We start from the raw sequence: 26,385 nt of genomic DNA, 5'->3' as shown, positions 1-26,385 counted from the left end.
GTAGAGAGGACTCCACTACCCAAGGCTGCTAACATACAAAGGAAGCTTCCCCCCCAAATCTCCTTGACAAGAGTTCATTAGACCTCATTTTGTAGTTTGCTCCATCACCTCAACAGTGACCAGAGCATAGTGACACCACTCAGGTTAGCAGGGAGGGGAATTTTTCCCTCCCCACCAACACTTGTTGACGGGGTTCAAGGATACCATCTTATTTCCAACTTTTCTTTCAGGCTTACACAAGTAGTATGGAGAAAGTTGTGAAGACACACAATAATGCAGCTGGTATTGCTGTTTTGAAGGCGGTTTTGGAGACCAGCAGCTTTCACCAGCGAAGACAAGTGGAGCTGTTAGAAAGACTGAAGGTAGCTTCATACACACAGGTCCTTATACAGTTCTCCTGTACAGCCACACACAAAATAAAAGCCACACAGTTCTGTTGTTCAACATTGGTTGTATTTAAGAACTACACTTCAGAAGGTACCGTGTGTTTGTCACACCCCAACCCCTGCACACACACCCCTAGCAGAGAACACACAGCTTCCCAATACCATGGCAAGGGGCATTGAAAGCACAAGGTGAAAAGGGAAGGGGGGGAGTCAGTCCATCAGTGCATTGTAAATGAGCTTTCACAAAGTCAAGTGCAGCAAAACCTGTTCAGACACTTTAAAAGTTAGACCTTTGGCAAATAAAAGAAAAAAAAAAGGATCCTAAAAGTTCTGCAAGTACCATTCTCTCTCCACATGGGATATGAACTCCCACCCTGAGCTTCAAGAGTTGATGGTGTCTAAGCAGTACTGAGGACTACCGTGTGCTGAATAAATAGCACAGAGATGGGATTTAGTTTGAGCATCTTTCAACCAAGGGCATGTGACCAACACTCCTGGTAAGACCTTGCTTTTGGCCAGTCAGTCTTCTTTCCACTTACCCAAAGGCCAAGCATTGATAAATATCCAGCTGAGTGACCTTCGTCTGGATCTAACCACAGCTCTGGAGAGTCTGCAACATGGCAGTCAGACTACTCAGTGACACAGATATATTTCTTGAACAAGGACCCTGTAGCTGCCAATTACACTTCATTTGTTGTGACCAGTAAAGCAGCCAGAAAACTTTCTCCAGGACCTCCTGTTTGAGAAGCCTTTCATCTTTATAAAAAACAAGCCCACTGCAAGTGGTGCTTGAGCTGTCCGTCAGCAAAAGACAGAACCTGAAGCCAAAGATGGAGCACTTCTTGAGCAGCATGTTCTCAACACTTTTATCAGAATCCCAAGTCAGAACAAGCCCAAAAGAACAGGGAAAACACTGGGAAGTCTCAACAGAACAAATTCTCTACTATTTTCTGGGATGAGATATATGGGCTATGAAACAGCTTTACCCACCTCTAGCTCCATTAGAACCGCATTAAATACACAAGACGTTTGCACCACCCCCCAAACCAGGGACAGCAGTGCAGCACACCTCAGGGAATAAAAAGCCAGCCTCCATATGAGCCAAAGGCTTCTGCATGGAAGGAGAGGAGGAAAGCAAAATTATTTTTCAGGGTGATTACTGAGGACTCTTTATCTGGTTTGTGTGCCCTGGTCTTGTCACTTCCCAGCCTGCCATGTCAAGTCCCGGAACACAGAGAGATCAAGATAAACTTAATCACATTTAAACAGAAAGCCCTGAACTCTTTCACATGACTGTACAAGGAAGGGAACCACACACTGGCATGGATTTAACTGATGGACAGGAGCCACACAACATCATACAAACACGCGCACCTGTGCGCAGCCACACACACTTGAGTTCTTGCAGTTTCGGTAAAAAGGGCACTTTCCTGTGTTAGTCCGAGGAGCCAACACCCTTGGTGGGGAGAAGCGAGGCTCCGTACCTATCTGACACTGTGTTTTGACAGTCGAGCTCAGAAACCCAGGGGAATTTAATTTAAAAATGTGCCTTAATCATTCAAGACTTGAAGAGTGCCCTGGCATTTATGCATCTCCCTTCATAATGCTACATCCCCTTTTAACCACACTGCAGCTTCAGAAGAGCAGGAGAGGAGCCTTCACTCCTCAGAGAAAGCTGTAAGAAAGGAGTGTTATCTAGACTCATACAAGACAGATGTTACTTGGAGAGCATAGGATTTGGTGCTCACACACTAGATAAATTCATTCTGATCTCTACCCTGTACTACCTCCAAAGCATAGATGTCTTAGCTTGAAGAAACTGAATCATTTGTCCAGTTGCTCAACACACAGAGGCCATCTTACAGGTTAGTTTCCATTATACAAAAAGGTGCCAGAGTTGAGCATGGACAAGTCCTCTAACAACAGAGGACTATGAAACCTATCACTTCCCACCTTATATCCACTGCAGGCACCAACACAAAAACCCAGCCAGGAGGCCCAAACTCCATGAGGCTGAGGAAAGAATATCACTCCTGGTTATCCTCCAAGCTCTTCTTCAAATGCCTGAAAATCCTGAAGTAACACATCCAAGTGCCAGAAGCCATGCTCCTTGTTGTGGCAAACAGGGCAGAGGGAGAAAAAAAAAACAAGTTAGTGAGCATGAATCCAGCTTCCAATAAGTGCAGACTCTTTCTTGGGAGGTTCAGTTAGATGAGAGTGGAAGATGAATGGGGTACTAATGGTTTTGCAGTTCCAGTAGCCCCCTTTATTGTAGTGGGGCCGGGATAGGCCAGGAAACCCATCAGTCTGTTAAGTGCTGCGTGCAATACTAGCGCTCAGAATCTTCCATTGCTCGTGAACAAAGCAGCTCCAACATCAGCCACCCGGGCAGCCAGGCATTAGTCATACCGTCCCTTAATCATCATATTCAACAAAGGACCCACCTGTTCAAAGTAAAAACAGGTGGTTAGCCAGGACAGTTACACAGAAATGGCAGGTGCAGAGCCCAGGAGACACCAAATCACTTTGGAAATATTTTCTAGATAAAACACTGGGGCACCCATGAGAACATTCTTAAATACCCTACCAAAATTGCAGAGTTCTCTGTCAACACCCAACTTCAGTTGTCACCAAAACATTCCATCCAGGGTGGAAACATGTTTGAAACATTTTCACTTCCCACCCTAGATTTGTGATTTCTCAGTAGATGCTATTAAAAGGAGCCAATAGTCATCAGTGGTGGCTTTCTGCAGGGCAGACAAGGAACATTCTTACTCACTGGATCCTCTCTGGTCCTTGGGGTCTCTTCAAAGGGGGGCTAGGACTGGTGATTTTGCTAAGGTTTTGTTTTCAGTCAAGGCCACTCCCATGTATAAGCACTGTCTGATCATAGAGGGAAGTTCAGCATGCTATGGCAGTAAAATAATCTCAGGGGAGAGGCTAAAGAGGAGCTCCTGCACAGTGGTAAGGGTTACAGACCATGAAAATATTTCTATCCACATCCGGTATTCCCATTTTCAGATCAGCAGATCTTCAAAGTCATACACTAAGTACTTCAGTCTGGGGGTTTTTTTATATACCCTTCCCCACATACAAGAACAACTCCTTCATTGTTTGTAGCGGTCCTTTCCAGAATTATAATTTTAAGAGCTTGCCTTTTTGTAAGCAAAGGATCTTCTGAAGACTGCAGGAAGACCCATTCACAGCAAAAGAGCAATCCTGCTTTCTCCTGCCTTCATTCTGACACCCGCAGAGCCAAGTAGCTTGACATCTTGAGTTTTGCATTAAGCCTTAACAATTTCAACAGCAGTGACCACATGGTTATCTCTCATACCTCTTGTGGATTTCCTAAGGCTTCTCCCAGCATCTTCTCAATGTTCCTCATTATGGCCACTTTCTGATGAGCCTTTAATGGATACTCAATTCTCTTTGGGGTTGGGGCGCCCTGAAATATCAAAAAGAGCTCATTTGCATTTTTCCTGAATTGGCAGATTATTCCACCTTTTCCTATTCAACCAGTTCTTCACAAACAACTCAAAAAAGAAGCTTTTAGCTTTAAAGCAAAGGACTTGGTGCCATGAAGTTCTCATATTGATAATGCATGCCAACACGTCTCTACCTGAAAAAATCCTCTGGGATGGAGCTATCCAAGCTGTGTAGGAAGTGGCTTATACTTACCTTGTACCAGAAGTTCACAGTGATGGTAATCCCCCCATTCAGGAGAGACTCAATGTGGTGCCACCTGCATGGAAATCACACAAAAAAAAGAAAAGGAACTATTGCTGTAGCTTACAGTGAAATACCTTGGATGGATGAGTTCAGACAGCACAAGACAAGCCTCGCCCTATACCTCCAGCATCAAGACCTCAGAACTTCTGGAAAGCTCTCCTTATTTAAATATAGATCCTTATCTCACACACAATAGTGGAGTATATGTACAATAACATGGTGTCAGGAAAATTACTACTCCCATCCAACAGAGAGGAATTAGAAGCAGATTGGCCCAAGACATCACAGAAAATACCACAGCTGCCTGAGAAGTCAAACCAAAATACTCAAGAGCCAACACAACACTTTAAGTGGAAAAAACTTTTAAACCTCTTGTGTTTTGGTCACTGTGCAGTCCTGCCATCCTTCTTACCAGTACATGGGTATGTACAGCACATCCCCCGGACCCACCACCGTCTCATAGCCAACCACGTTCCGAAAGTTTGGAAACTTCTCATAGTCGGGATTGTCAAAGTCCACCTAACAGAAGAAAACATTAAGAAACTCAGAAGAACTTCCTGCAGTGACAGGCTCTCAATGTCAAATCATCCTGATCTTCCCTACATGGCTTTTACATTCCCATTTGTATCTTAACTTCACTGCGAGATAGGAGTCCTGCAATTTGGCTGTCAGCAAATCTGTTTGACCAAGTGATCAATGAAACAGAACAGAGAAGGTGACAACTGCAGCCCAGTTGTGCTATCAGTAAGAAGATATTTATGGCCCTAGCACTTGCAAGTCAGGACCAGACACAATCAGGGACACCACTGGTCCTTGCATCTATTCTCAATGTATTCACGAATTAACAGATCTGAACGCAGGTTTTGCAAAAGCTCAGCAAGTGGTTTGCAACCTTAACTCCAGTGCAGCTTCCTCCCACCTAGAACCTTTACAACTGCCCTTTTCTGGCATGGAGCAGAGAACAAAGCCACTACTCTCACCTGGCTCTGTCTGTCGCACGGATGGTGCACAGGATAAGGGTAGAGGCATTCAAACTGATCAGGAGGGAACAGGATACACCTCTTGTAACCCTTAATCTGAGCAAAGAAGTTCTGCTGCTCATCATAATGAGCTGGTGTCACATTCCCTACACAGAGAGAAAAGATGATAAGACACTCTCATGTACAGGTATGAAAGTGAGAAGCATGTTATATTCCTTGCTAAAGACAGAAAATACACTCCCACATATTCAGAAAACTAAACAAGGAAAATGACTACAGGAATGTTGTGATCACTATATCTGATCACTGTATCAGTCAACCTTTATTGAGCAGTTGCTACTCCACTTAATTTCCATTCTAAATCCATATTCAGCAAATTATGCTCTACAGGATTAGGATTTCCAGCTTGTTTCAATGAACAGCAGATGGTGAATGTTGATGGGAAGCTTTTTCATAAAACACTTTGTTTAAATGACAAGTTGTGGAATGGACTTCCAAAAATTATTAGTCTAGAGAAAAGGAGTTTAACAGTCTGATTTTTAAAAAAGTCCTAGAAGTTTTGCAAGAAAACAAGTAAACAAATCTCTGTCACTAGGGCTCCCAATAGCACCCCCTCAGTCTGATTTACTGTGCTTGACTGTCACCACTAAATCATAAATTTAATCAAATCTTTAAATACTGTGGGGCATTTTGTACCCCTGACAACTGTTTTTCAGGCTGTTTGTCACTCAGATATTACTCTCTTGGCCTGCAAGAATTAAGATAACAGTTAGCCCCATAACTTCATTAAATAGATCATACAATCACGTGCTCCTGTAAGGACATTCCCTTTTATAGCACATGCTGGTTCAAGACAATTCCTTGGTTTTCGTGCATAGCCTGATTTAGGAAGGAAGTGCTGGAAGGAAGTGCTGGTACAGTGCTTTGACATGAAGTTCTCTTCTCTCAGCCAGTAAAGCAAGCGGCAAGGACAAACTATTGTAAATTGAGTATGATTTGTTGCAAAGGAGAAAAACATCTAAGTTGTGTTATTGAACATTATAATTGGATGTGATGGCCACATTAATTATAGGCCATCCCACTTCACAAAACTGTGTACATTCCTTACCCAATTATTGAGATTACTTTCTGAAAGAACGTTCTCCTTGTCAACAGTGTAGTGGTACCTCTGTCTTCTAAGGCACCTGCCTATAAGTCAGGCTCCATATGGATTTGGAATTTTATTCTATTCAGATACTTTTAGAATTTACCCATCTTCAAGTTCCCCAGTGCCCACTAAGAACCTTCCAAGAAAAAATTCACCTCTTAATCGAAAGAGAATTCCTCCTCACAGTGCACCAGCTCAAATAACAAAAAAGGTTTCACAAAATAATAAAATTTCCTCCTGGGCAGACATTGGACACACTAAGAAAAGCCCAGAAGACTAACTCTGCTCAGCTTGCAAACCATTTTGCATTTTGAATCTGCAGACTCTGAGCTTTTTAAATCTATAGGTTCTGAAGCATGCAAACAGTAAACAGGTCCCAGAATATGATTAGCAGTTACGGGAAACACAGTCCTACCAGCATCACCCAGAGCCTTTCCATAAGAAGATTATATCCAGGCACTCACAGTACATCCCTGGGGAAATACAGGCTATTCCTTTCATTGTTTCCTCTTTAGAACCCAAGTTGTGATAAGTCCACTCACAACCCAAAGCTTTAAACTGCCTTCTCTGAAGGAACACTCAGAAACTAAAGGGAAAGCCATTTGAAAGACCTTCTAGAACTGAAATACAGAACTGTTGACCAAATCTTCTCCCCTTCTCCTCCAGTCTGAGGAAGCTGTTTACCTTCCATGCCAATAAGAAGCAGGTTAGAAGTCAGTTGGCCCCAGCCACGTTTCCCTTGCTGCTTGTTAATCCAGTTCCAGTTGAAGCCAAGGAAATCCACCACAATCTTCCTTCCAACTGTGTCATTCAAGGTTTGCTGCAGATATAGCCTGTATTTTACAGAGAAAAGCCAAAATCAAGTATTAAGCTTTGTCATGGACATACCTCTATCTCTTCAGAAAGATTTCAAAACAAAGAGATGTGATTCCTAGAGATTCTGTTCTACCACTACACACCATTAACACCTGTGGAAGGAAACAGGTTCAGTAAGTCCCCAAACTTTGCTGAAAGATTTCCTGGTACATAAGAGAACAGAACTCAGTTCTGCTTGAACAATCAAGGGAAAAAGATAATTTTAAGCAAGAACAACCCTCTCTCAGCACAGGAGGAGGAAACTCTAAACAGACTGCCCATTATCAAATATCAGATATGCTCATGACTAATCCCTAGGTAAATGCCACCCCTCTAACTCATCTGCAGTATCAGTTTCCTCTTCTAGTAGAAGTAGATAAGGGCAAAAAAGGGCTCAGGAAAGCCTGCACGTTTCAGTATCAAGTTACTTTAAAGCCACGCTTACATACAGACACAGAGGATCAGAGGAATCAAACATGTACCAACAATCACGGTGTTGCAGACTGCTGTCCGCAGTGCTGGGAGAAAAATGCATTGTTAAGCACAAGGACTGCCTTCTCTCTTGGAAAAAGCACATCCAAAGTTGAGAAAGAAGAGAAAGGCAGAGATGACAAGTGGACATGGACACTGCATTGCTTCCAATTAAGACGCAATTAAGCATCCCTCCTTTTAGAGGACTGGTGACCGACAATTAACTAAGGGTTTAAGTACAGCTGCTGATAGTTATACTCCATATCCACATGAAGCTCCTCTCAGTAACTTACAACTCTGTTAGTGGTACAGGGCATCACCACCAAATACACAGCACAACACAACTTTGCCTCATATTTCTCAAACAGGGTTAGCACCAAGTGCCTTGAGATCCTGTGGAAAAGCCTGAGTGCCGCAGCCTGTACCTTTTCATCAGATTACTAAGATCCTCTGTCAATACCAGAGTCTGCCAAAAGAAACTGCAGCTTAATTCCTTCTCTATCCAAATCCTGCCCTGGACAGAGAAGAAGACAATAAACTCCTGCAGCCAGTGAGAACAGTTTATTTAACTAACGGTATGACTTTTTTAATCAGATAACAAGGCTGCTGTCAACTAACAGCCCTGCAGGTAAAGCAGGACTATTAAAAACAAACAAAAAGTTTAAAAAATTTGAGAGGATTAAATCATCAACACTCACTGAAGAGAAACTTACCCCCTACTTAGACCTGAAAAAATGGAGAAACCTCCACACTCCATGTATCACTTACCTCTCAGAACTCCCTTTTTGTTGTATTTCTTTGAGTCTGTCCACAAACTCAGCAAACTTCATCTCTTCCCTGCTTGACTTGGGTTTGAAGTTCTTAAAATTGGCCATCTTCTTCTCATCGTAGTACAAAAACTTATGTGTGCTGGCACTATACACAGAGAAGTCCCCATTGCCAATGTTTTCCTGGAGGTAGTCCAGGTCCCATTTCAGAGCAGGATAAACCAGATTCGTATCTGTCAGCACCACAGGCTCCTGGAGAGAAATAGGAAGTTTATTGATTCAAGGACCTCTTGAACTTGAGAACAATCACATTCATTACTGCACCCATGCAAACTCTCTTTGAAAATGGGGAATTGGAAAAGGGATGTGGAGTAATCAGATCCCCTGTCCTGGGGAGAAAAACAAACAAGATATGACAGGAAGTTTTAAGAAAGTGGTGGCCTGGAGTTACAGTGAGCTCCTGGTAGCAATGGGACAGTTTCCACTACCTACTGAGCTAATCTCTAACACAGAGGTTACACAAACACTAGCTGGGAACACTTTTAGGCCTGCTTGGTCTGCCACGCAGCCAGGAGACATAGTAGATTCTGTCTGGCCCATTCCAGCCTCAGCCGTGAAAAGGTGTTTATAAAAAGATACCTTTGCATCCAGAAACAGCAATAGCACTTGTCTCGGACACAACCTTCAGTCATCAAAAAACTGACGCTACCCCATCACTTCTACAGCAAAAAAAACCCTCCATGACAAAAGGAAAACAAAGGACATCACCCATCTCCTCATCTATCAGCAACCCAACCCGGAACGGCAGCGCCGTGTTCCCAAGCTGTGCGTGCACCACATCCCTTCTTGCAGACTTCCCTGAAACACCTAGTCAGCGATCTCACCAACACGAGACTGAGCTGGTCCAGAACCAATACCAGAGCCACCACTGCAAAGCAACTCCAAGCCTGTGCTCACGTGCATTTAGAAAACAACCAACACGTGCCCGTGGCTTTACACAACGTTCCCACGGCCTCCATCCCGACAACAAAGCGCTTAAAGCAAACGTTTCCTGCAAATTTCACAACTCAGCGCTGCGGCACCGAAGAAAAACATCCACTACGGCAAAGCGGAATGGGACAGCGGCAACGACAGAGATCGCGCGGTATCCCAGGGGGACAGGGCCAGGACTCCCCGCACCTCGTTCTCGATGAGCTCCTCGGCGCGGGGGTCGCTGTGGCTCAACCGCGGGATGGGCCGCGTCTCGAACGAGTAGCGGCGGAACTGGGAGTCGCTCCAGCCAGGCCCTGTCGCCACCGCCGGGCCCTCCCGGCAGCCCGCAGCTGCCGCCGCCGAGGAGGAGGAGGAGGAGGAGGAGGAGGAAGAAGGGGGGGAAGAACAGGAAGAAGAGGAAGAAGAGGAGGAGGAGGAGGAGGAGGACGAGGCCGCCGCCATCGCCGCCTCCGCCGGAGAGCCCGGACCAAGGAGCCGGAAGCGGAAGCTGCGCGCCCATGGCAACGCCGGATGCGGGGGAACGGGGGAGCACCATAGAGAGCGCGGGACGGAGCGGCGGAGGCCGTGGCGGCAGCGCCCCCAGGCGGGGGGAAGTCGGGGGCGGCTCTGCTGCTCTCCGCATCCTGGCCCTGCCCAAGGATTTTGGACATCTGCGGGGGCTGCAGAAAAGATCCACTGAGAAAAACAGAGGGGGTCGTCTGTGAAGCCTCGGTGCCGGGTCCCGCATGCCTTCAGCCGGCAGCCCCTTCCCCTCAAAGGCTGGGCAGGAGCGCAGCTCCTCAGGCATTTTGATTTCCCCGATAGAAACAGTGCACTGCACGCTTCCTCTGCCTATCTGTGGGAAATGTACTGCAGAGCTCTGTGCCTCGAAACGAGAAGTTTAATTAACACTTACTGCCAAAAACTGTATGTAACACTGTCCAGTGCAAACAACATCCAACTTCCAATGGTGACTACGTTGTTTTAGGAAGATTTCATGAGCTGTGTGACTGGGGCTTGAGTTGTTATTTTTTTATTCTGTGTTTATTGTGTGAGACAAAGTCTACATTTGGTTTTTAATCTGCAAACAGCAAGAACGATGATTACACTTTCCCAAGAATGCGTGCCACACTAGGCATCAGCTCTCGGGAAAGTTTTGGTCCATGTCAGTCAGTGCTTTTCATCTTACAGTAGCTGGCTGTTGTTGTGGCTGCTTAGAACTTTGCCTTCAAGAGAATAATGCAGTTGATTTCCCTCTGTCCTTCCAAAATTTATTAATATGCTTGGTTTCTAGGAAAATGGATGTCCCCTCACCCTTTAAGTCTAAAGCACTTCTGTTGTACAGATTAACAAAATTTTTTTACAATGCATTTTCAAACATATTACGGTGCTTAGGAAACTTGAACCACGTCTGTGGAAAACTCAAACATAAGTCAGAAAATAAATACCCAGCGGTGAAGAGCTGATGTGAGAAGCAGCAAATCACAACCCAAGCCTGCAGGGAGGCCTGAGCTCACGTCGCAGGGAAGCGAAAGTCCCTACTTCCAGTGCTGTCCCCACACTCTTGTCCCCAGAGCACCGAGTACTGCAAGACCAGGACTGGCACCAGCACCTAATGCTGCTCCATGGGAAACATCAGCAGCATCTGCACTGGAGGGTTGGGTTCTATGTTAATAACTTTATTAGATAACCAACTGAGTAACTTCATTGCATACTTGGTTGCAAGGGAGTTGGCTGAATTAAGATACCATTCCCAAAATGACATGACTGAGCATTTCTTTGGGATAAGTGAAAGGATCTTGTCCTAGTCTGAGACAAAGGCCCCACCTTAGGCATGTTGTATCTCAGATATATTTTTGTGGTTCATTACTATCTTCATTCAGTTAGAAGGTTTACAATTAATGCCGTTATTAGAAGGAATGGCTTTATGACAAATTGTCTGTGGTAGTTTTTGAGCTGCAAAGGTTTATAATGTAAATCGTTATAGAGACATTACCCATTATGGCTGATGTGAATAACTGAAGGAAAATGAGTTCAACTACCAAAGAGTTTACATAATGAAGTAAACTGCAAAATCCTTTAATGTTCATATTGATTTTATTTACAATAATACATTGCTTACGTTTGAGGAATCTCATTGCTAAATTAACGTGCCATTTCAGCTGTCCGCCTTTTCCAGGCTCCACGGAGATAAGGCGATTACATTTGGGTATTAACTTTAATAACATTGATACCGATACAAAAAAGGCAATTCACATAACGCCACCAGCCATGGCATCGATCCCATCGAGCATCGACCCGGCTGCTCCACAGGAGGCTGCCCCGCGTCTGAAATGCGGTGTCTGCCATAAATTCCCATTACTCCGCTTCAGACGACGGCAGACAGGGCGAAATATCGGACTGATGCCCCTTCCGCCCATTAGCACTTGTGTCAATATTATAATAACAGCGGCTGATTAATTAATGCCCCGAAAGAGCATTTAAAGCGGCGGCAAAGGCGGGGCCGGGGCGGCCCCGCCCACCCATCGCCCCCACCCCTTCCCTCAGGCCCCGCCCACCAGTGGCTCCGCCCCTCAGCTCTGGCCCCGCCCCTGCTGGCCCCGCCTCTTTGTCCCTCAGGCGCAGCGGCCGCGCCTGCGCGCTGAGGCGATGATGGCGGGCGCGCTGCGCCGTGTCCTCTGTCCCAGGGCGGCCGCGGGGCTCAGGGCGGCCCGGGCCGCTGTGGCGGCGCCCCCGGGGGCGCGGGCGGGTGAGCGGGGAGGCGGGAGCTACGGGCCTCGGTCGGCGGCGGGGCGGGTGCCTCTGGGGCGGCAGGGCTGGTGTCTGCGGGGCCGGGGCGAGAGGGTGGCGCGACCTCCCCGGGCTGGCGGCGGCCGCCAGCGGGGCCCGCGCCCACCCTGCCGCGTTCCTCTCCCGCAGCCTCGGAGATGTCCAAGGACATGCTGCCCGGGCCGTACCCGCGCACCCCGGAGGAGCGGGCAGCCGCCGCGAAGAAGTACAACATGCGGGTGGAGGACTATCAGCCCTACCCCGACGACGGCTTCGGGTGAGCGGGGTGGTGCCGGGAGCGTGCCGGGGTCAGCACGGCCCTCCCGGCTTTATGCGGAGGTGCTGCAGGCTGGTAGTCCCTGGTGAATGCCTGGCCGTGCTGTGAGCTTTGACCTTTGAAGATACATCAGTGTTTTAAAATGGGAGCAAATGGAATGAGTTGGAGGCTGTGTGAATAAAATATGAGAGACTTTGTATGTTGTAGTGCAAGGTTAAGCCATTTCTAGAAAGATGTGAGGAATACTTTGACATGTGCCAAGACAACTGGCATTCCATATTTCAGTCAAGCTTGCATTTCACCTAGTATAGCCCAAAAAGGCCACTTTGAGGAATGCCATTTGTTCCAGTGGCTGGTATCAAAGTGATGGTTGTTGTGCTAGTTGCTTTAATGCATTTTAAAAATGTGTATATGTAAAAGCTATAAAAACAAAGTAATATTTAATTATTCCATTTCCATAGGCCTATCCTATAGTGTTTCCTACAAAATGTATCTAAATCAGTACAGATTTCTTGTATGTTTGGTGTTTTGTTTGTTTCTCACAGGTATGGTGACTATCCCATGCTCCCTAATAAGTCTCAGCATGAGAGAGACCCCTGGTACCAGTGGGACCAGCCAGACGTGAGGCATAACTGGGGAGAGCCGGTAAGAATGCTAGTAGCACTTCTCAAGTTGCTCACCAATGCAGCTGTTAATACACACGTGGTGTTCATGTTTTCAGTGGAACTCCTTGTGTAATTGCCTCACCAGTGCAGGTGTGTGTTGCCTGTGCAGGCAGGGACAGTCAGTTTGAGGGAAGCTTAGGCTGTGGCCATCAGGGTAAATATTTTGAAAGTGCTGAGGACAGTTAACAGCTTATGAGGAGGGAGACTTTACAAACTTAACTTTCCCTGTAGGAATAAGAAAGTCTCACCCATTTTATTTGCCTTATCTGACTCAGTACAAGAGCCTGGTTCAGAATTGTTTAGCAAAGAATCCATCATTTGAATGTCAATCATCAGTGGAAGTAGCTATTGCTGCTTTATTACCTCAGGGATGTTTTGAGGTAGAATACAAATAAGGATGTTCTCTCTAAAGAAAGTTGTCCTTAAGATGTCCTTGAGACAAATACGAATAGAGCACCTGTGTTAACTTTCAGAATCTAAGTTCCTCAAATTCCTTGTCAGAATTAATTCTTCACTTAGTGAATGTTCCCTTTGTGAACAACTGCAACCTGACTGGGGTTACTGAGCTTGGTAACTGACTTGAGATCTCTTTACTGAAAGCAGAGTTAATGTAAGTACGTGTGTGTAATATGTCATAGTATGAACATGCCAGAGCGTTTCAACACGTGTACCACAGCAAAGTGCATGTTGTAATGACTGTAAAAGCACATGGAGAAAAAAAACCCTCTTGTTGATTCTGTGTTGTAGTGCTTGGTACAGGAAGGCTTGTATACAAGCCCTTGCACATGAGGTTGGCACTGGGGAGCCAAGAGGAATACACTGGTGCATTCCAGCTGTCAGCAGATGCTTCTGTTTAGGCAACTTTGATTTCTTCTCAGTCTGGCTCTCTGGGTTTGATAGCAAATGGCTCTGTGGGAGCTAAAGCTGGGAATCTGGTGGCAGTACTTGAGCTGCAAATTAATACATTCTCTGCTCTCACTAATGTGAAAGGAGACTAGGCAGAACGTGCTTGGCACTTTCCTAGGTATACTTCAAGGCAGAAGCTTAAATGCCCTTCTGCTTCCATCAGGAAGGGCATTAGCTTGTTACCAGCCCTGCTCTTTTCCTGGAGTAACAGCAGCAGGTGCTCTACCTGTTTAAAGGAACGAGCTTCCAAGGGTCATGTAGTTGCTTCTTTGTTTGAAATAACACTGCTATTTCTGTTTGGATATGTAACTGGGTTTCTGTAAATGAGGGTTCTGATTTATGTCATGTTTTTCTAGTGGTGCTGGGGAGCAAAGCTGAGGTGGAATGATTACGTATAAAAATAAAACCTGCTGCTATCCTATAATTAAGCATGTTGCCTGGTATAAGCATGGGATGAAATTTGGAGTCTTTTGAATTTTACTGGAAACAACAGTTTGTTGTGACTGTAGGTAAATCACGTACCTCCTCTGTGGCTTTATCTCCACTTTTGAGGTGGGGAAGAAGCAGCAGCTTCTGGCAGTTTCGTTGTGCATGCTGTAATGTACTGCTTCCCTTGAGAAAAGCAGCTTGACTACTCTTAGTAAATGTGCAGTGGTCCTTTGTTTTTCAGATGCACTGGGACTTTGACATGTACATTCGGAACCGGGTTGATACGTCCCCCACAGTAGTTCCCTGGCATACCATGCGCAAACACTTCCTTATCTTTTTGAGTACCATGCTGATCATGTTTGCTCTTGGAGAGATCTATCCATCTTACATGCCTGTGGTGAGTGAAACCCAAGGGTAAAGGGAGGAGGAGCAGCTGTGTTTCGTGTCACTGCCAGTGCCTAGAGAAGTGGTTTTGCTGAAGCTGAGTGGTGAATGTGAATGCCAAACCCTACTCCTGTCAGGGGTTGGGCCAAGGGGTGTTCTGTGGCCTCATCTAACCTGAGGTGTTCTCTTGGCTGGTTTGGCTCAGCTCACAGATACTGTTTCATAGTGAGCAGGTCCTGTTCACAGGGAATTAATTTTAAGCTATGCTTCTTACAGTATCCTTTCTTTGGTCTAGGTATTCTCCTTTCCTTTGTGCATCTGCTTAAGAGAGATGCTCTCTTCTCTTGCCCTTTTTTTTAGTTATATCTCATGATTTGTATCATTTGGGAAATGTAATCTTGAAAAATGCGTCTGAATACACAAACAGCTTCTGCAATATATTGCCCTCATGCTGTGAGATGAACTGTTGATTAAGTACAAGACCACCTTGATGTTTCTGCTCAAGGACATTGGTTTATACAAAAAACTCCCATTTCTGAATTTACTTGCCTCATACTCTAATATTCTGGCTGAAGCACTTAGGAAATAGAAATTTATGTTGTAAATGGCAAGCCTTGATTTGGGTGGGGGTGGGATGGGATGAGACATTTGCCTTGTACCTCTTAATTTGCTTGGTGAATGTGGTGAATTTACCACTCTTTATCTCTCCTTGTAGGGACCGAAGCAATATCCCTTCAATGACCTGTATCTGGAGAAAGGAGGAGACCCCAGTAAAGAGCCACCAGTGGTGGTACACTATGAAATTTGAAACCTGTTCAAGTGCGATGAGTCTTGCCAGCTCTGCTAGGGATGGAATCTTTGCTCGTGTTCGCTGTGGCATATGTTAACACTTGTTCTGCAATGTTCAACCACTAACTGCAGTGAAATACATCCATGACACCTACTGTGCTAGTTGTCTTCTGTTGGTTTGAGAAGGCTGAATTACAGCTGATGAAATTTTGTCATTTTTCTAAGTGGGATAGTATCTGTGGGGCAAAGTTCTGAGTGCAGTCCTAGGGCTGCTGCTCATTTAAGTACCTCGTGCACAGACATTCCTCAGCTCTGCCTGTTTATATATGAGATACTTCCTGTTGCCAAGTGGTTACTGCAGATGCTGCTTGGAGTTGAACTGGAGTGTCACCAAATACTCTGAAATGACAGACAGAACCAGTCCTTGGGAGCCTTACACTGTGTGAATAACTGTCTGCCTTTCCTGGCAGTTGACTTTGATCTCTTCCTGGTCTAGATGCCCTCTCAAGTGAAGTTTGTACGACCAGTAGGAAGGACTAGTAAGGCACAGAGCCTTGCAGTGAGTAGCTTGAAGCTGATAGCAGAGCTGTGTGGATGGCAGTGGTATGAAAGGGCTAATGGGCAAGTCCAGCTCTGGCCACACGTGTTCTGCTGCCCCCGGGCTTTCATCCAAGCACACAGGTGTCCAAGTTGCTCCTTTATGGCCTGAGCTCATCCACCTGGGCTGGAATTATATCTGTTCCATGAAGTCTGCCTGTCTTGCTGCAAACCACGGGTCTGGGGCCTTCTGTGGCTTCAGTGACAGTTTGCTTGGGAAAGGTATGGATATGGTTATATTAAGCTCATAGATTTGTCCAGCTCCACTCTTCCTTTAACATGTTCTTTTTTTCTACTTTTTACTGGAGGAGAAGATGGTACCTTCAGTAGTGATTTACAGTAAATGTTCTCTCAACTCCCTTGTGCTATGCCTTAGATGCCATTGCAGGAGTGAGTGATGAAAAAGGCCAAGGGCTTGGGCTGCTCTGAGTGCTTCCTATAAACTGGATGCTGTGCTCTGCTCTCAACACCCAATCATGACTCAGGTTTGTGCTTTAAGAGCAGCAGATATATAAGGAAAGCAATTTATGATTTTTCAATCTAAAGATTTTTTTAACCCCAAATTCTAAGGGATCTTTGCTTAGAGGTTTGTATGAGGATGTATGTTGAAGGGAGTTACGGGATTGAATGCTAGTACATAGTTTTATTTACACCTCAATATTCATAACTCCTTCGTAGGTGCTGAACAATCAGCATTTCTCATGGCTTTTGTAAGCTTTCACCTCTTCTAGTTACAGAAATGCTTCCTTTTAAATTATGGTCAATGATATTTTACCCCAGAAGTGTTTTTTTTAACTATGGGCACCTTAAAACTGAAGTCTGTTGTGTGGGGTAAAACACTCTGTGGGGATACTGGAGTAAGAATTACCATTCCACAGCAGTTACATGACAGCACTTTATACAGTGTTAGGAGAGTTGCAAGGAGTCTTCAAGTAAAATGAAGATGATCAGAGCAGTAATAGGAGCCTTGGTCTGTGTAGCACTTGCAGCGAGGCAGATTGAGGCCCGTCCAGCTCATTGCACAGTGTACCGGTGCTGTCTGCTCCATTGGGGGACTTCCAATCCTAGTTCATTCTAACCAGTAACTTCATTATGGTTTTCTTCACGGGGAAGGCATAATGGGTTGGGCAGATAATACGGCTCAGAAATCCTCAAAAATGGGGTTTGTAACACATGCAGATTTTCTGAAAACCAGGAGAGAGGTGAGCGAAGGAGGTCTGGGCCCTTCTGCATTTTTTTCCTGGCAATTAAAACGCTTTTAGAAAAATATATTCCTTTCCCTTATGCACACTCTCCTAGGATGGATGAAATGTGTAGCTGAGGCAAAGCCCTGAGGGGGTGACTGCAGGGGCAGTAGAGCCCGGCTGCAGCTCCGGTGTCCTTGGCCTTAAGCGGCGTGACCGGTCCGGGACTGGGGATGGAGCCAATTCAGGTACCCTGAGGACGGAGACGGAGCCCCGGGCGCTGCTGAGGGGCCGGCGGGGCGGGGCCGGGTTCCGGGGCGGGGCGGCGCAGGCGCGGCGGGCCGGGCTCCCCGCGGCCACCGTCGGACGCCGGGCTGGGGAGCGAGAGGCGCGGAGGGACGGCAGCGAGCGGTAAGGGCCGCCCGCCCCCTCCCCGCCGGCCGGCCCGGCCCGGCCCCGCGCCCTCAGACACCGACCCGGCGCCAGGGGCCGCCCCTGCCCTGCCCCTCCGCGCCCCCGGCCCCCCCAGCTCGGGGCTGCTGTTCTGCCCTGCCCGCCCCCTCCCCGCTGTCACCACTCCGTCCCCAGGGCCCGTGGCCCCGTCCTTGCTCTGGGAGCCCCGGATCCCGTTTCCCCTCGGCCGGCCGGCGGCCGGGGAGCTCTGCTGAGTGACCTGGGCCGCGGAAAGGCCTCTGGCGTAGCCCAGAGCCTGTGTGTGACAGCCAGTGTCCGAGGGCAGTGCTTTCCTCCCAGACCTTCGCTCGTCTTCACCATCCCACGGTGTAAGGCTGTTGTTCGGACAAGCTGCCTTGGGACGTAGGCGCACTGCCGTCTGAGCAGTGCCGTGCAATGGGCAACAGCTTCTGAAAGTGCGCAGGGCGTAAGAGGTTTTTTTTTATCTACCATGGGAACTGTCATGGAGGAATGTGCTGAGCCCTGCCCTGCAACAACTCCACCTTGCACACACCAGTGATTAGCTGAGATTAGTGTCTCTGTAATCGGGGTTTATAATAAGCACGTACGAAAACAGCCTGGCCATAGGGTGTTGGGGAGTTGTGAGAGTGTCAGAGCAGTGCAAAGGGAAAGGGCAGTACAGAGATTTTAAATTGATGTTGGGATGTGGAAACTATAGGCACAGTTTGTGTCTTAACGATTGTGTTATGGCTGAGGTGCCTTTTTCAGGTCTTAGAGTGTCTGCTTGTCCCCCGGGTGACCTTGGACAAGTCTTTTTTGTTCTGCCCAAGTTTCACTTTTAACTAAGTGGGAGAGATACGCTTATCAGCTCCTTTGTGTCCAGTGCTGGAAGTCCAGTATCAGCAGCAATTGTTCGGAGAGGAATGGTTGTGTGTCCAGTGGCAGGAGGAGGAGCGGGAAAATCAGTGGGAGGGGATTTCTGATTGATAGTATTTAGGTGGTGCAAGAGAGAGAAGGCCTCACTAGAGTGACACCAGGGATAATTATCATGACAGCTTTGAGGGTCAGTTAGCTCATAAAAGCCATGGTGTTTTACAGTGTACCGTAAAAGCCACGAGTATTTCACTTTAACACAGGTGAGGAATTTTTGTCTCTCTCAGCATTCTTTGCGTGCTCATTGTGATTTGAGATTATGTACTTTTAATTTTCACTGTTTCTCTCAGTTTCTCTGGTGGGAAGTGCTCTGATCTGTTGAGTTTTGCTTTGCAGACACTTTAAGGTCACTGTGCAGGAAAGCCATGGCTAGGGAAGGCTGTGGGGAGATGATGCTTCTGCCTTCCACTCCCTTTGGGGCTGAGATTCCTTAATATATTAGATCTGTAATAAGATATGTGTCTGTAGAAGGAGTGTGAGGAATTGTCGTGATTAATTAATTAGACGTCCTGAGAAAAGCATGAGCTTTCTGGAAGTCTTAGAGGCTATATTGGGAGATGACAGCAGGTGGCAACCTCTCCCTAAAAATTCTACTGTGGAAGAGTTCAATACTGGTGAATTTTTCTCAGGCAGCCACAAGAGTTTGCTAAAGAAGGGCTTTTTCCTGCTTTAAGGATCGTGAATCCTGTCCTGGATACAGACATGTGCAGTGTATAGAAGGATCACTACTCTAAGAGTAAGACTCAAATCAGGCATTTTTTTCCTTTCCAAACTCAGAGCCCACTCCCTTAAGGAGGATGTGCTGCTGCATCTCTGTAGAGCCTCAGCTGCAGTGGAACTGAACTGATAGGAGGTTCTTAAGAGATGGTGTGATCCTGTGATCTTTTGGCTTCTTACATATCTTCTGTGAGCCTTCTCAAGTTCGTTGGAACCACTGCTGGTTTGCCTTCAGGACCATGGACACAGTGTACCTGTTCAATACCTGTGATCCAGAACTTCTGTGGTTGTTTTGTTGACATTGAGCCACTCTAAATGGTGTCTTGTTTGCTTTCCTGCATCTAGGTGTGTTGCCATGGCCAAGACACTTTACCTTCACATTCTGTCCTGACTTAAATTGGTGAAAAGAGAAGAGTAGTGTTGACATTCTTATGTAAAACATTCTATTGACAAGAAAAACTGAACAGTTGATCCATGCTGTTCTGCACAATTTTGGCACCTTATCTTTGTTTGCACCTTAAATGCAAATTATGCCAACCATGCAGTCAGTCCAGCACAGAGGTAAGGGGTGGGAGCTCCTACCATTCACCTAAGTTTCTGATCATTGCACTCTTCATTGTTTCCTTACCAGTTAATTTCCTAGAGGGAAGAGGTCTCTTGGCCATTGTCTATTAATGTTTACAGGGAAGTTGCCCTCTCAAAAGCCAAGAAACAGTGAGGCCTGGATTTAATCAGCTCCTACAACTGATGGATTATAACTGGAGGAGGAAGGGGCAAGAAAGGGACTGGTAAGGAATGTACCAGCTGTCCTGCCTGCCCACGTCTGTGGAATAAGGTAGAGCCTTGTGCAATAGGCTGTTTATAGCAGATTCACCTGACTTCTGGGGATATTTTCATTCCCCTCTGCCAATGAAGGGAGGAGATCTGGACAGTGTTCCTGCACAAATGAGTAGGCACTGGAACATCTTGGCATAGGGAATATGGTGGACCCCTAAGGAGTACCACACAAAATGTGCACTGGAAGACTGGAAAGTAAGTTTTGGAGATATGTTATGATGATGAGGAGATGACCTTTCCACTTCTGTTTCGAGGGTGCATGAAGAAATAGTTGCACTTCTTTAATTGTACAAGAGTTCTGTTCAGATTCCTTTGGGCCTTAGCAGCTAAGTTGGGATAAGGTTAATGTGAGAATAGCAGTAGGCAGTTTGAGCTTTGGGGGATACTGCTGCAGACTAATGCTGAAAAGCATTAAATAGATTCTAGTCAAACAGCATATCCTGAAAATGCATGGGGGAGAGAGAGGATGTCCTTAACTTCTAACTGGTGATGGAGAAGAAACCCTAAAAAGGGCGTAGAGTTATTAGCTAGGAGGTCCAACCCCACAAAGTAATGCTGACCAGATTTCCCCTTATGTGGACCTCAGGAGGCCATAGCTTCATATAAGCCACAAGGTGATGGAAGGCTTTTTCAAAACTGAGTTGTTTTTTGTTGGGTTTTTTTGTTTGTTTGTTTGTTTTTCCTTTTTCGGCCAGACAGTGGGCTGGCAAGCCCACAGCAAGGTACATTTATGAACTTGGTTGTACTCTGGCCTGAATAAAGCCAAACTCTGAAACACTGAGACTTGTAGCCCTGCAGCTGAACAGAAGACCGTGTGATATAGGTTGTAGTTTACACAAACAGTGTCAAGTAAGCAGGAGAAGTTAATTACAGCAAGCTGACAGGATGCAGAGGGTTTTGCTGTGCTGCCTGCTGATAGTTTTACTTTATTTGTCACGATACAGTCTGAATGCATAGTTAACAGTTCTGATTAGCTAAAGCTATAAGGCTGCAATGCAGCCAAGCCTGAAAGGAACTGCTTATGGAAGTGACCTTGCTAGTCTGTGAGTGCTATGTCCACACATCATTTATGATGCTCAGAAGGTCTGTCTGTCTCCATCAGCCATGGAGAGGTGCTGGGTGCTTTCTCCTTGGCAAGAATGGGATCCTGCACAGGACGATAATTTGTATTTATATTCAGTTTTGCAGCCTCCCGGCTGCCTGCTGCTGATGTTTGACTTTCAGTTACCCTGCTACATTATTGCCCAACTAATCTCTCTCCAGTGACATGGGGAAGTTTTGTTCCCATTTTACAGGTGTCAGTTGATCTATAAAAAGAATTGTCAGTGCTGAGATTGAAACCAGTAGTTACTTGTGGATTACTTCTTCTCACCTTCTACCATTTGCTCAAAGAGATTCAAAGAGAAAGTCAAGGGGTTTTTAACTTTTGCATTTCATAGGAGCAAGAACAAAGTACATTAACTGAATTGGCATGTGATAGCATTGCACTTTGTTTTATGTCGCCACGTCACTTTTCTGCTTGGAATTTAGCCTGCCCTGAGATTCCTTCTGCTCCCTTTTTGCTTATGTATATAATGACATCTTCTTGTTCAGAGAGAGCAGCTAGTGCTAGAGCAAAATACATTTGTGTAAATTAATTTCTACAGCTTATTTAAACCAGCTTGGACTGAAGACTTGAGTATGTTGTTTAATTTAGATCTGCTTTAGATCCCTCTCCTGTAATTGGGACGTATGAAAAAGAGACCTATATGTGAAAGAAAATCTGGGGTCACATAGTTGGGATTGTGGGGGGTCTTCTGTAATGAAGTCTAAAATATCCTGATTCATTACAGTAAAACTGTATTCACTGCCTCAGGAAGTAGCAAGTAACTTCACTCTATTGAGAGCAATTTGTTCTCATGGTATCTTGGTAAGGGGAATATTTTGTTTCTGATGTGATTATTTTCATGTCGACTCTGTCTGTCTATTCTAATCGCTGTGTGAAATTTCTTTCAGAGCCCAGAAAATGAAGCTAAAAGAAATCGAGCGAACAGCTGTGCAGGCGTGGAGTCCAGCAAACAACCACCCCATTTATCTAGCAACAGGTAAAGTTCTTCACAATTCGTGAATAATAAAGTATTAATCACAAAGATTTTATGTAGAGTTGTATTGATTTTAACTTTCAATAGTTTCCACCTTAATAGTCTCTGGAAAACTTACAAGCAGTATACGGAATTACAGCCTTTATGTTTTTTTAAAGTAACTGGTAGAGGATTACTTTTATGCCCAACTTTGACATTTTTAAAGGCCAGTGATTTTTTAAAGGTTGAATACATAACTTTTTTGATTTAATTTCTAATTAAGTCTGTATAGACTCCAACACCTGCTTGCTATTGAAAAACAAAATAAGGTTACATACTTGCTATGTCTGTGGGGGAAAAAAAAGTTAATTCAAGTAATGTTTGTGTAAGCTCAATTTTACTCATCTGTCTTCAGTCATTATCATGCGACTTGAAAATCAAATAATAGAAACCTCTTCTCCCTAAAGTTGCCTGTTTTGGTTAACACTCAATTTTCAGTAGTTTTTCAAAACCTTACATCACAGTTCTCTGCCCAACTAGTCAACTCTGTTTCCTGCCTGGGTTGTGCAGCACTGCAATATTGTTTTGACTTTTTTTCGCATGGATGACTGTCAAAAAAAAAAAAAAGACAAAATGTCAACTGTTCAACTGTTACCTTAGAAACAACATTATCATTTTTGGGGTAGATAGTCTATATTGTGTTTCCATAACAAGGCCAGAGTTTTGGTTGAACCAAAGGTCTTAGCTTCAGTCTGTTTTAGATCAGAAACTACATAGTTTCATAATTTGTACAGCTTTTTAATAGTCTCTTGGGCACTTTCTGTGCCACAGGCATCCCTGTGATAATTGGGGGACGGGGTGACTGTGTGCCTGGCAGTGTCCCACTAGGCAATGTGAAATCAGTTTTTAGCTTTTATTCTGTAAGCTAGGGAGAAGGAAGGTAGCCAATCACTGTGTGACTGATAGCTGTCTGTGGGTCATTGAGGCATGTTTACTGGGTTAGAGTTGAAGAACTTTACCTATAGAGTGGGCTCAGAAGGACTGATTAAGAGATGTGGTCATAGTTGAGGAGCAGTATACAAAAGTATTTGGGATCATAATTGTAGCTGGATTTCATGATGCAACTGCATTTGTAATTTAGAGAAAAACTTAATATTAGAAGCTGTGGTTGCTTGGAGGAGGGTGCATGAGTTATATCTATCCCAAGAGTGAAAGTTATCTGTGCAAGAGTGACCTCGGTGCCCAGAATTTCTTAAAGAACTTCTTTCTAATTTCTTTCAAGGTCTTTGTCAGAATTGTCGTTTCTTTTTTTTCTGAGGTGTTCAGACATGTTCTCTCTCTGAACAGGCACCAAGACCAAGGTTGTGTTGACTATGAAGAATAGGTTTTCAGTGCCTTGTTCTTTTTGTATCTTGTGCTTTTGATAAAAGTGCCCACTTGTGTTGCCCTTGCACTTCTGCTAGGAACATCTGCCCAGCAACTGGATGCCTCCTTCAGTACAAATGCCACCTTGGAAATATTTGAGGTTGACTTCAGGGATCCCTCCCTGGATATGAAGCAGAAAGGAACACTTCCTGCCTCAAACAGGTACTGGAGGCTCATACTGATGTATCAATCAATAAAACTGAAAAGGGTTTTCTGGTACAAGAAAGGAGAGGAGGAGATAATGTTAGTGTATAAAGTGATCTTTTGAATCAGTTGACCTCTGTCTTCAAAAATTGAATGTATTTGTTTACACAGATCGTGTTGGGTATAAAAGTAGAGCAATTGGACCATTAGAGAAATTTGAAATTACTTGCATGGTAGTCAGCCAGTGAGCAGAGACATTATTTGCTGGGACTAACAATTTGCACTAAAGAGCCTAGAGGCACAGTGAAACTTACGTTCTAGCTTTTTAAGAAAAGATGATTTCTTAGGCTGATCAGTCGGTAACATTTGCACCCAGTGTAAAACATAGCCTTGTTCTAACTAGAAGATTTTAAAGGGGGTAAACATATTTTCCAGATAACAGCTCTAAGAATGACCGTCATAGTCATCTAATCTATTTTTCTATATAATGTAGGCTACAGGATTTCACCCACCAAATCCTGTGTGAGGTCCTAAAAGTTTTAAACAAACAAAACAAAACAACCACAAGCTCTTCCTTTTTAAGTTCCCCTTAAAAGTCTTTGGAAGGAAGCTTATTTCTTTTTTTGCATGCAAGAGCCCAAGTCCTCTTAAAAGGGAATTGTTTAAGGTGCAGACTGATGGATGTGTTTGATAGGTCAAAAGATGGATGTGGGTTTTGGTAATGCAGAGGGTATCTTGAATTCCATCAAACATTATGGCCATTGCCAGCTTTATTTTCTTCTTTTTTTAGGTTTCATAAGCTGATCTGGGGGAACTTTGGAAACGGATCTCCAGAGTCCTCTGGAGTGGTCATTGGTGGAGGGGACAATGGTGTACTGACCATGTACAGTGTGCACCGCATCTTGACTTCGAAGAGTGAGCCTGTGATTGGGCAGACAGAGAAACATTCAGGTCCTGTTCGAGCTCTTGACTTCAACCCTTTTCAGGTATGTAACATCAAGGTACCTGTAACTGGAGGAAAGCTAACCTTCATGTTAGAAAATATGCTTTTCTTTTGTGAATAGAGATTTATAAAGTGAAGGAACAATTTTTAAATTAAGAGGCTCAGTAATTGTGACACAAGCTTCGTTTGAGATTCATATTTGGGTTCTGTTCACAGCTTTGCCACTGAATTCCCCTGTGACTTTGATCAAGTCTCTTACTCTCTATAAAAACATGTCTTGTAATATTGTTACATGGTAAACCATTGTCCATTTGAAATTAGAACTTCTTTATTTTATTTGTTTGGTTGGTGTTTAATTCAGTGGACCTTTGATCACACTTGAGGGGACTGCAGCATAAATGAGGAGTGAACAGAACACTGTTCTCGTGGTAGCACAAAGGCAAGTTGAAAACTGTCTGCAGTGAGTCATGGAAACCTGTATCTTCTCAGAAGAAATGTCCTTGGTGCCAGCATGCAGAGCAAAGGCTCAGCTGGACAGAGAGAGTTGCTTCCAGGCCTCTGGCAGTGTGTCATCGGGAGTAAGAGCAGCCACCTGCACGAAATAAACAAATTTTAAAGGGTCTGTACCATGGCACAGCAGAAGGCACAGAGGCCAGAGATGTGCTTGGTTTATAATCCAGTTAGTATCCTTCTGCTTACCAATGGCTGTGAAATGTAGCTCTCATCTGACTTTGGAAGATCTCAGGATTTTTGCTTCTGTTTATTTTTAAGGACTCGGTCCTCTTTCCCTGTGATCAGGAAACTCAGCTGAGCTTTTCCTCTTTTTTTGTACAGAGTAATCTCTTGGCTTCTGGAGCCAACGATTCTGAAATTTTCATCTGGGACTTGAATAATTTCAGTGTGCCTATGACTCCAGGGACTAAATCACAGGTAAATGAGTTTTCCTCTGGGCAATACGCCTGCAGTTTTATATCTCGCTAGGCAAGACAAAAAGATGTGTGTGGAGACATCCTAGCCTGGTCAGTCTGTGAATGACTTTGATGTCTGTCAGGAAAAAGATGAATGAGAAGTGAGTGTTTTCATTCTGGGGGGCAGAAGAAGTGTTGCAAAGGGAGGGGAGGTAGGCTGACAAGCTCTGGAAGGATGCACTTTACATGGATGGGTAAACTCTTTGTGGATTTGAATCAAGTAACTGACCAGTTTATCTTGTGATCCAGCTGGGGCATGTGTGATGGATTAAGAAGGTTTATTGGACCTTCTCTGAGGAATGAATTTATTTCAGGCTTCAGCTGAGGCTTTTCATATCTCATGAAAGTCATATTCCTAGCAGAGCCAGTGAACCATTAAATGCATCTTGGCTATTGCTCCCAGATAATGTTTCCTGAGTTTGAAGAGGAGGAAGCTTCTGATCTGGTGCTGATTATGTTGTTCAGGGCAATCAACTCCTGAAAGTAGAAAAATCATAGTAAACTTGCCTAAAAGGGGGCCAGATTTTTCCTTGCTGATCTCCTGCACTGCAGTAGATACAATAACAACAATTACCTTGAATACTTTGTCATTTTCTGTCTCACTGCACTCCTGAAACATTGCACAAGGTCATCTTTC

At 44.9% G+C, this 26,385-nt stretch overlaps 3 protein-coding genes across 7 annotated transcripts in view; 2 read left to right on the top strand and 1 right to left on the bottom strand.

Annotated features, from left to right (window-relative positions):
* Positions 1 to 434: 434 nt before the first annotated feature.
* On the bottom strand, positions 435 to 9,808 carry HIF1AN (hypoxia inducible factor 1 subunit alpha inhibitor). Its single transcript, XM_027667270.1, has 8 exons — positions 9,515 to 9,808; positions 8,337 to 8,587; positions 6,927 to 7,075; positions 5,096 to 5,241; positions 4,528 to 4,634; positions 4,065 to 4,128; positions 3,721 to 3,831; positions 435 to 2,830 (listed from the first exon to the last, which is right to left on the bottom strand). The coding sequence occupies exons 1-8, from the start codon at positions 9,767 to 9,769 to the stop codon at positions 2,786 to 2,788; spliced, it is 1,128 nt and encodes a 375-aa protein (XP_027523071.1). The 5' UTR covers positions 9,770 to 9,808; the 3' UTR covers positions 435 to 2,785.
* A 2,137-nt stretch (positions 9,809 to 11,945) lies between these two features.
* Positions 11,946 to 15,681, top strand: NDUFB8 (NADH:ubiquinone oxidoreductase subunit B8). Its single transcript, XM_027667252.1, has 5 exons — positions 11,946 to 12,056; positions 12,227 to 12,353; positions 12,899 to 12,998; positions 14,595 to 14,750; positions 15,453 to 15,681. The coding sequence occupies exons 1-5, from the start codon at positions 11,957 to 11,959 to the stop codon at positions 15,543 to 15,545; spliced, it is 576 nt and encodes a 191-aa protein (XP_027523053.1). The 5' UTR covers positions 11,946 to 11,956; the 3' UTR covers positions 15,546 to 15,681.
* A 1,945-nt stretch (positions 15,682 to 17,626) lies between these two features.
* SEC31B (SEC31 homolog B, COPII coat complex component) overlaps positions 17,627 to 26,385 on the top strand; it is a 34,998-nt gene continuing 26,239 nt past the window's right edge. For 2 of the 5 annotated variants that reach the window (XM_027667250.1, XM_027667245.1), the window contains exons 1-5: positions 17,627 to 17,718; positions 22,204 to 22,292; positions 23,732 to 23,855; positions 24,628 to 24,823; positions 25,615 to 25,710. In XM_027667250.1, coding sequence (XP_027523051.1) covers positions 22,214 to 22,292; positions 23,732 to 23,855; positions 24,628 to 24,823; positions 25,615 to 25,710 — 495 coding nt within the window. In that variant the 5' untranslated portion in view covers positions 17,627 to 17,718; positions 22,204 to 22,213. Of the gene's footprint in view, positions 17,719 to 18,744; positions 18,858 to 20,148; positions 20,404 to 21,721; positions 21,887 to 22,203; positions 22,293 to 23,731; positions 23,856 to 24,627; positions 24,824 to 25,614; positions 25,711 to 26,385 lie in introns of those variants that run through there. The other 3 variants (XM_027667247.1, XM_027667246.1, XM_027667249.1) reach the window with 3 other exon arrangements.

The sequence above is a fragment of the Corapipo altera genome, unplaced genomic scaffold (genome assembly GCF_003945725.1).
Source record: "Corapipo altera isolate COAL_440 unplaced genomic scaffold, ASM394572v1 327, whole genome shotgun sequence".
NCBI lineage: Eukaryota > Metazoa > Chordata > Aves > Passeriformes > Pipridae > Corapipo > Corapipo altera.
The sequence above is the reverse complement of the archived record's forward strand: the minus strand, read 5'-3'. Positions and strand labels throughout refer to the sequence as shown.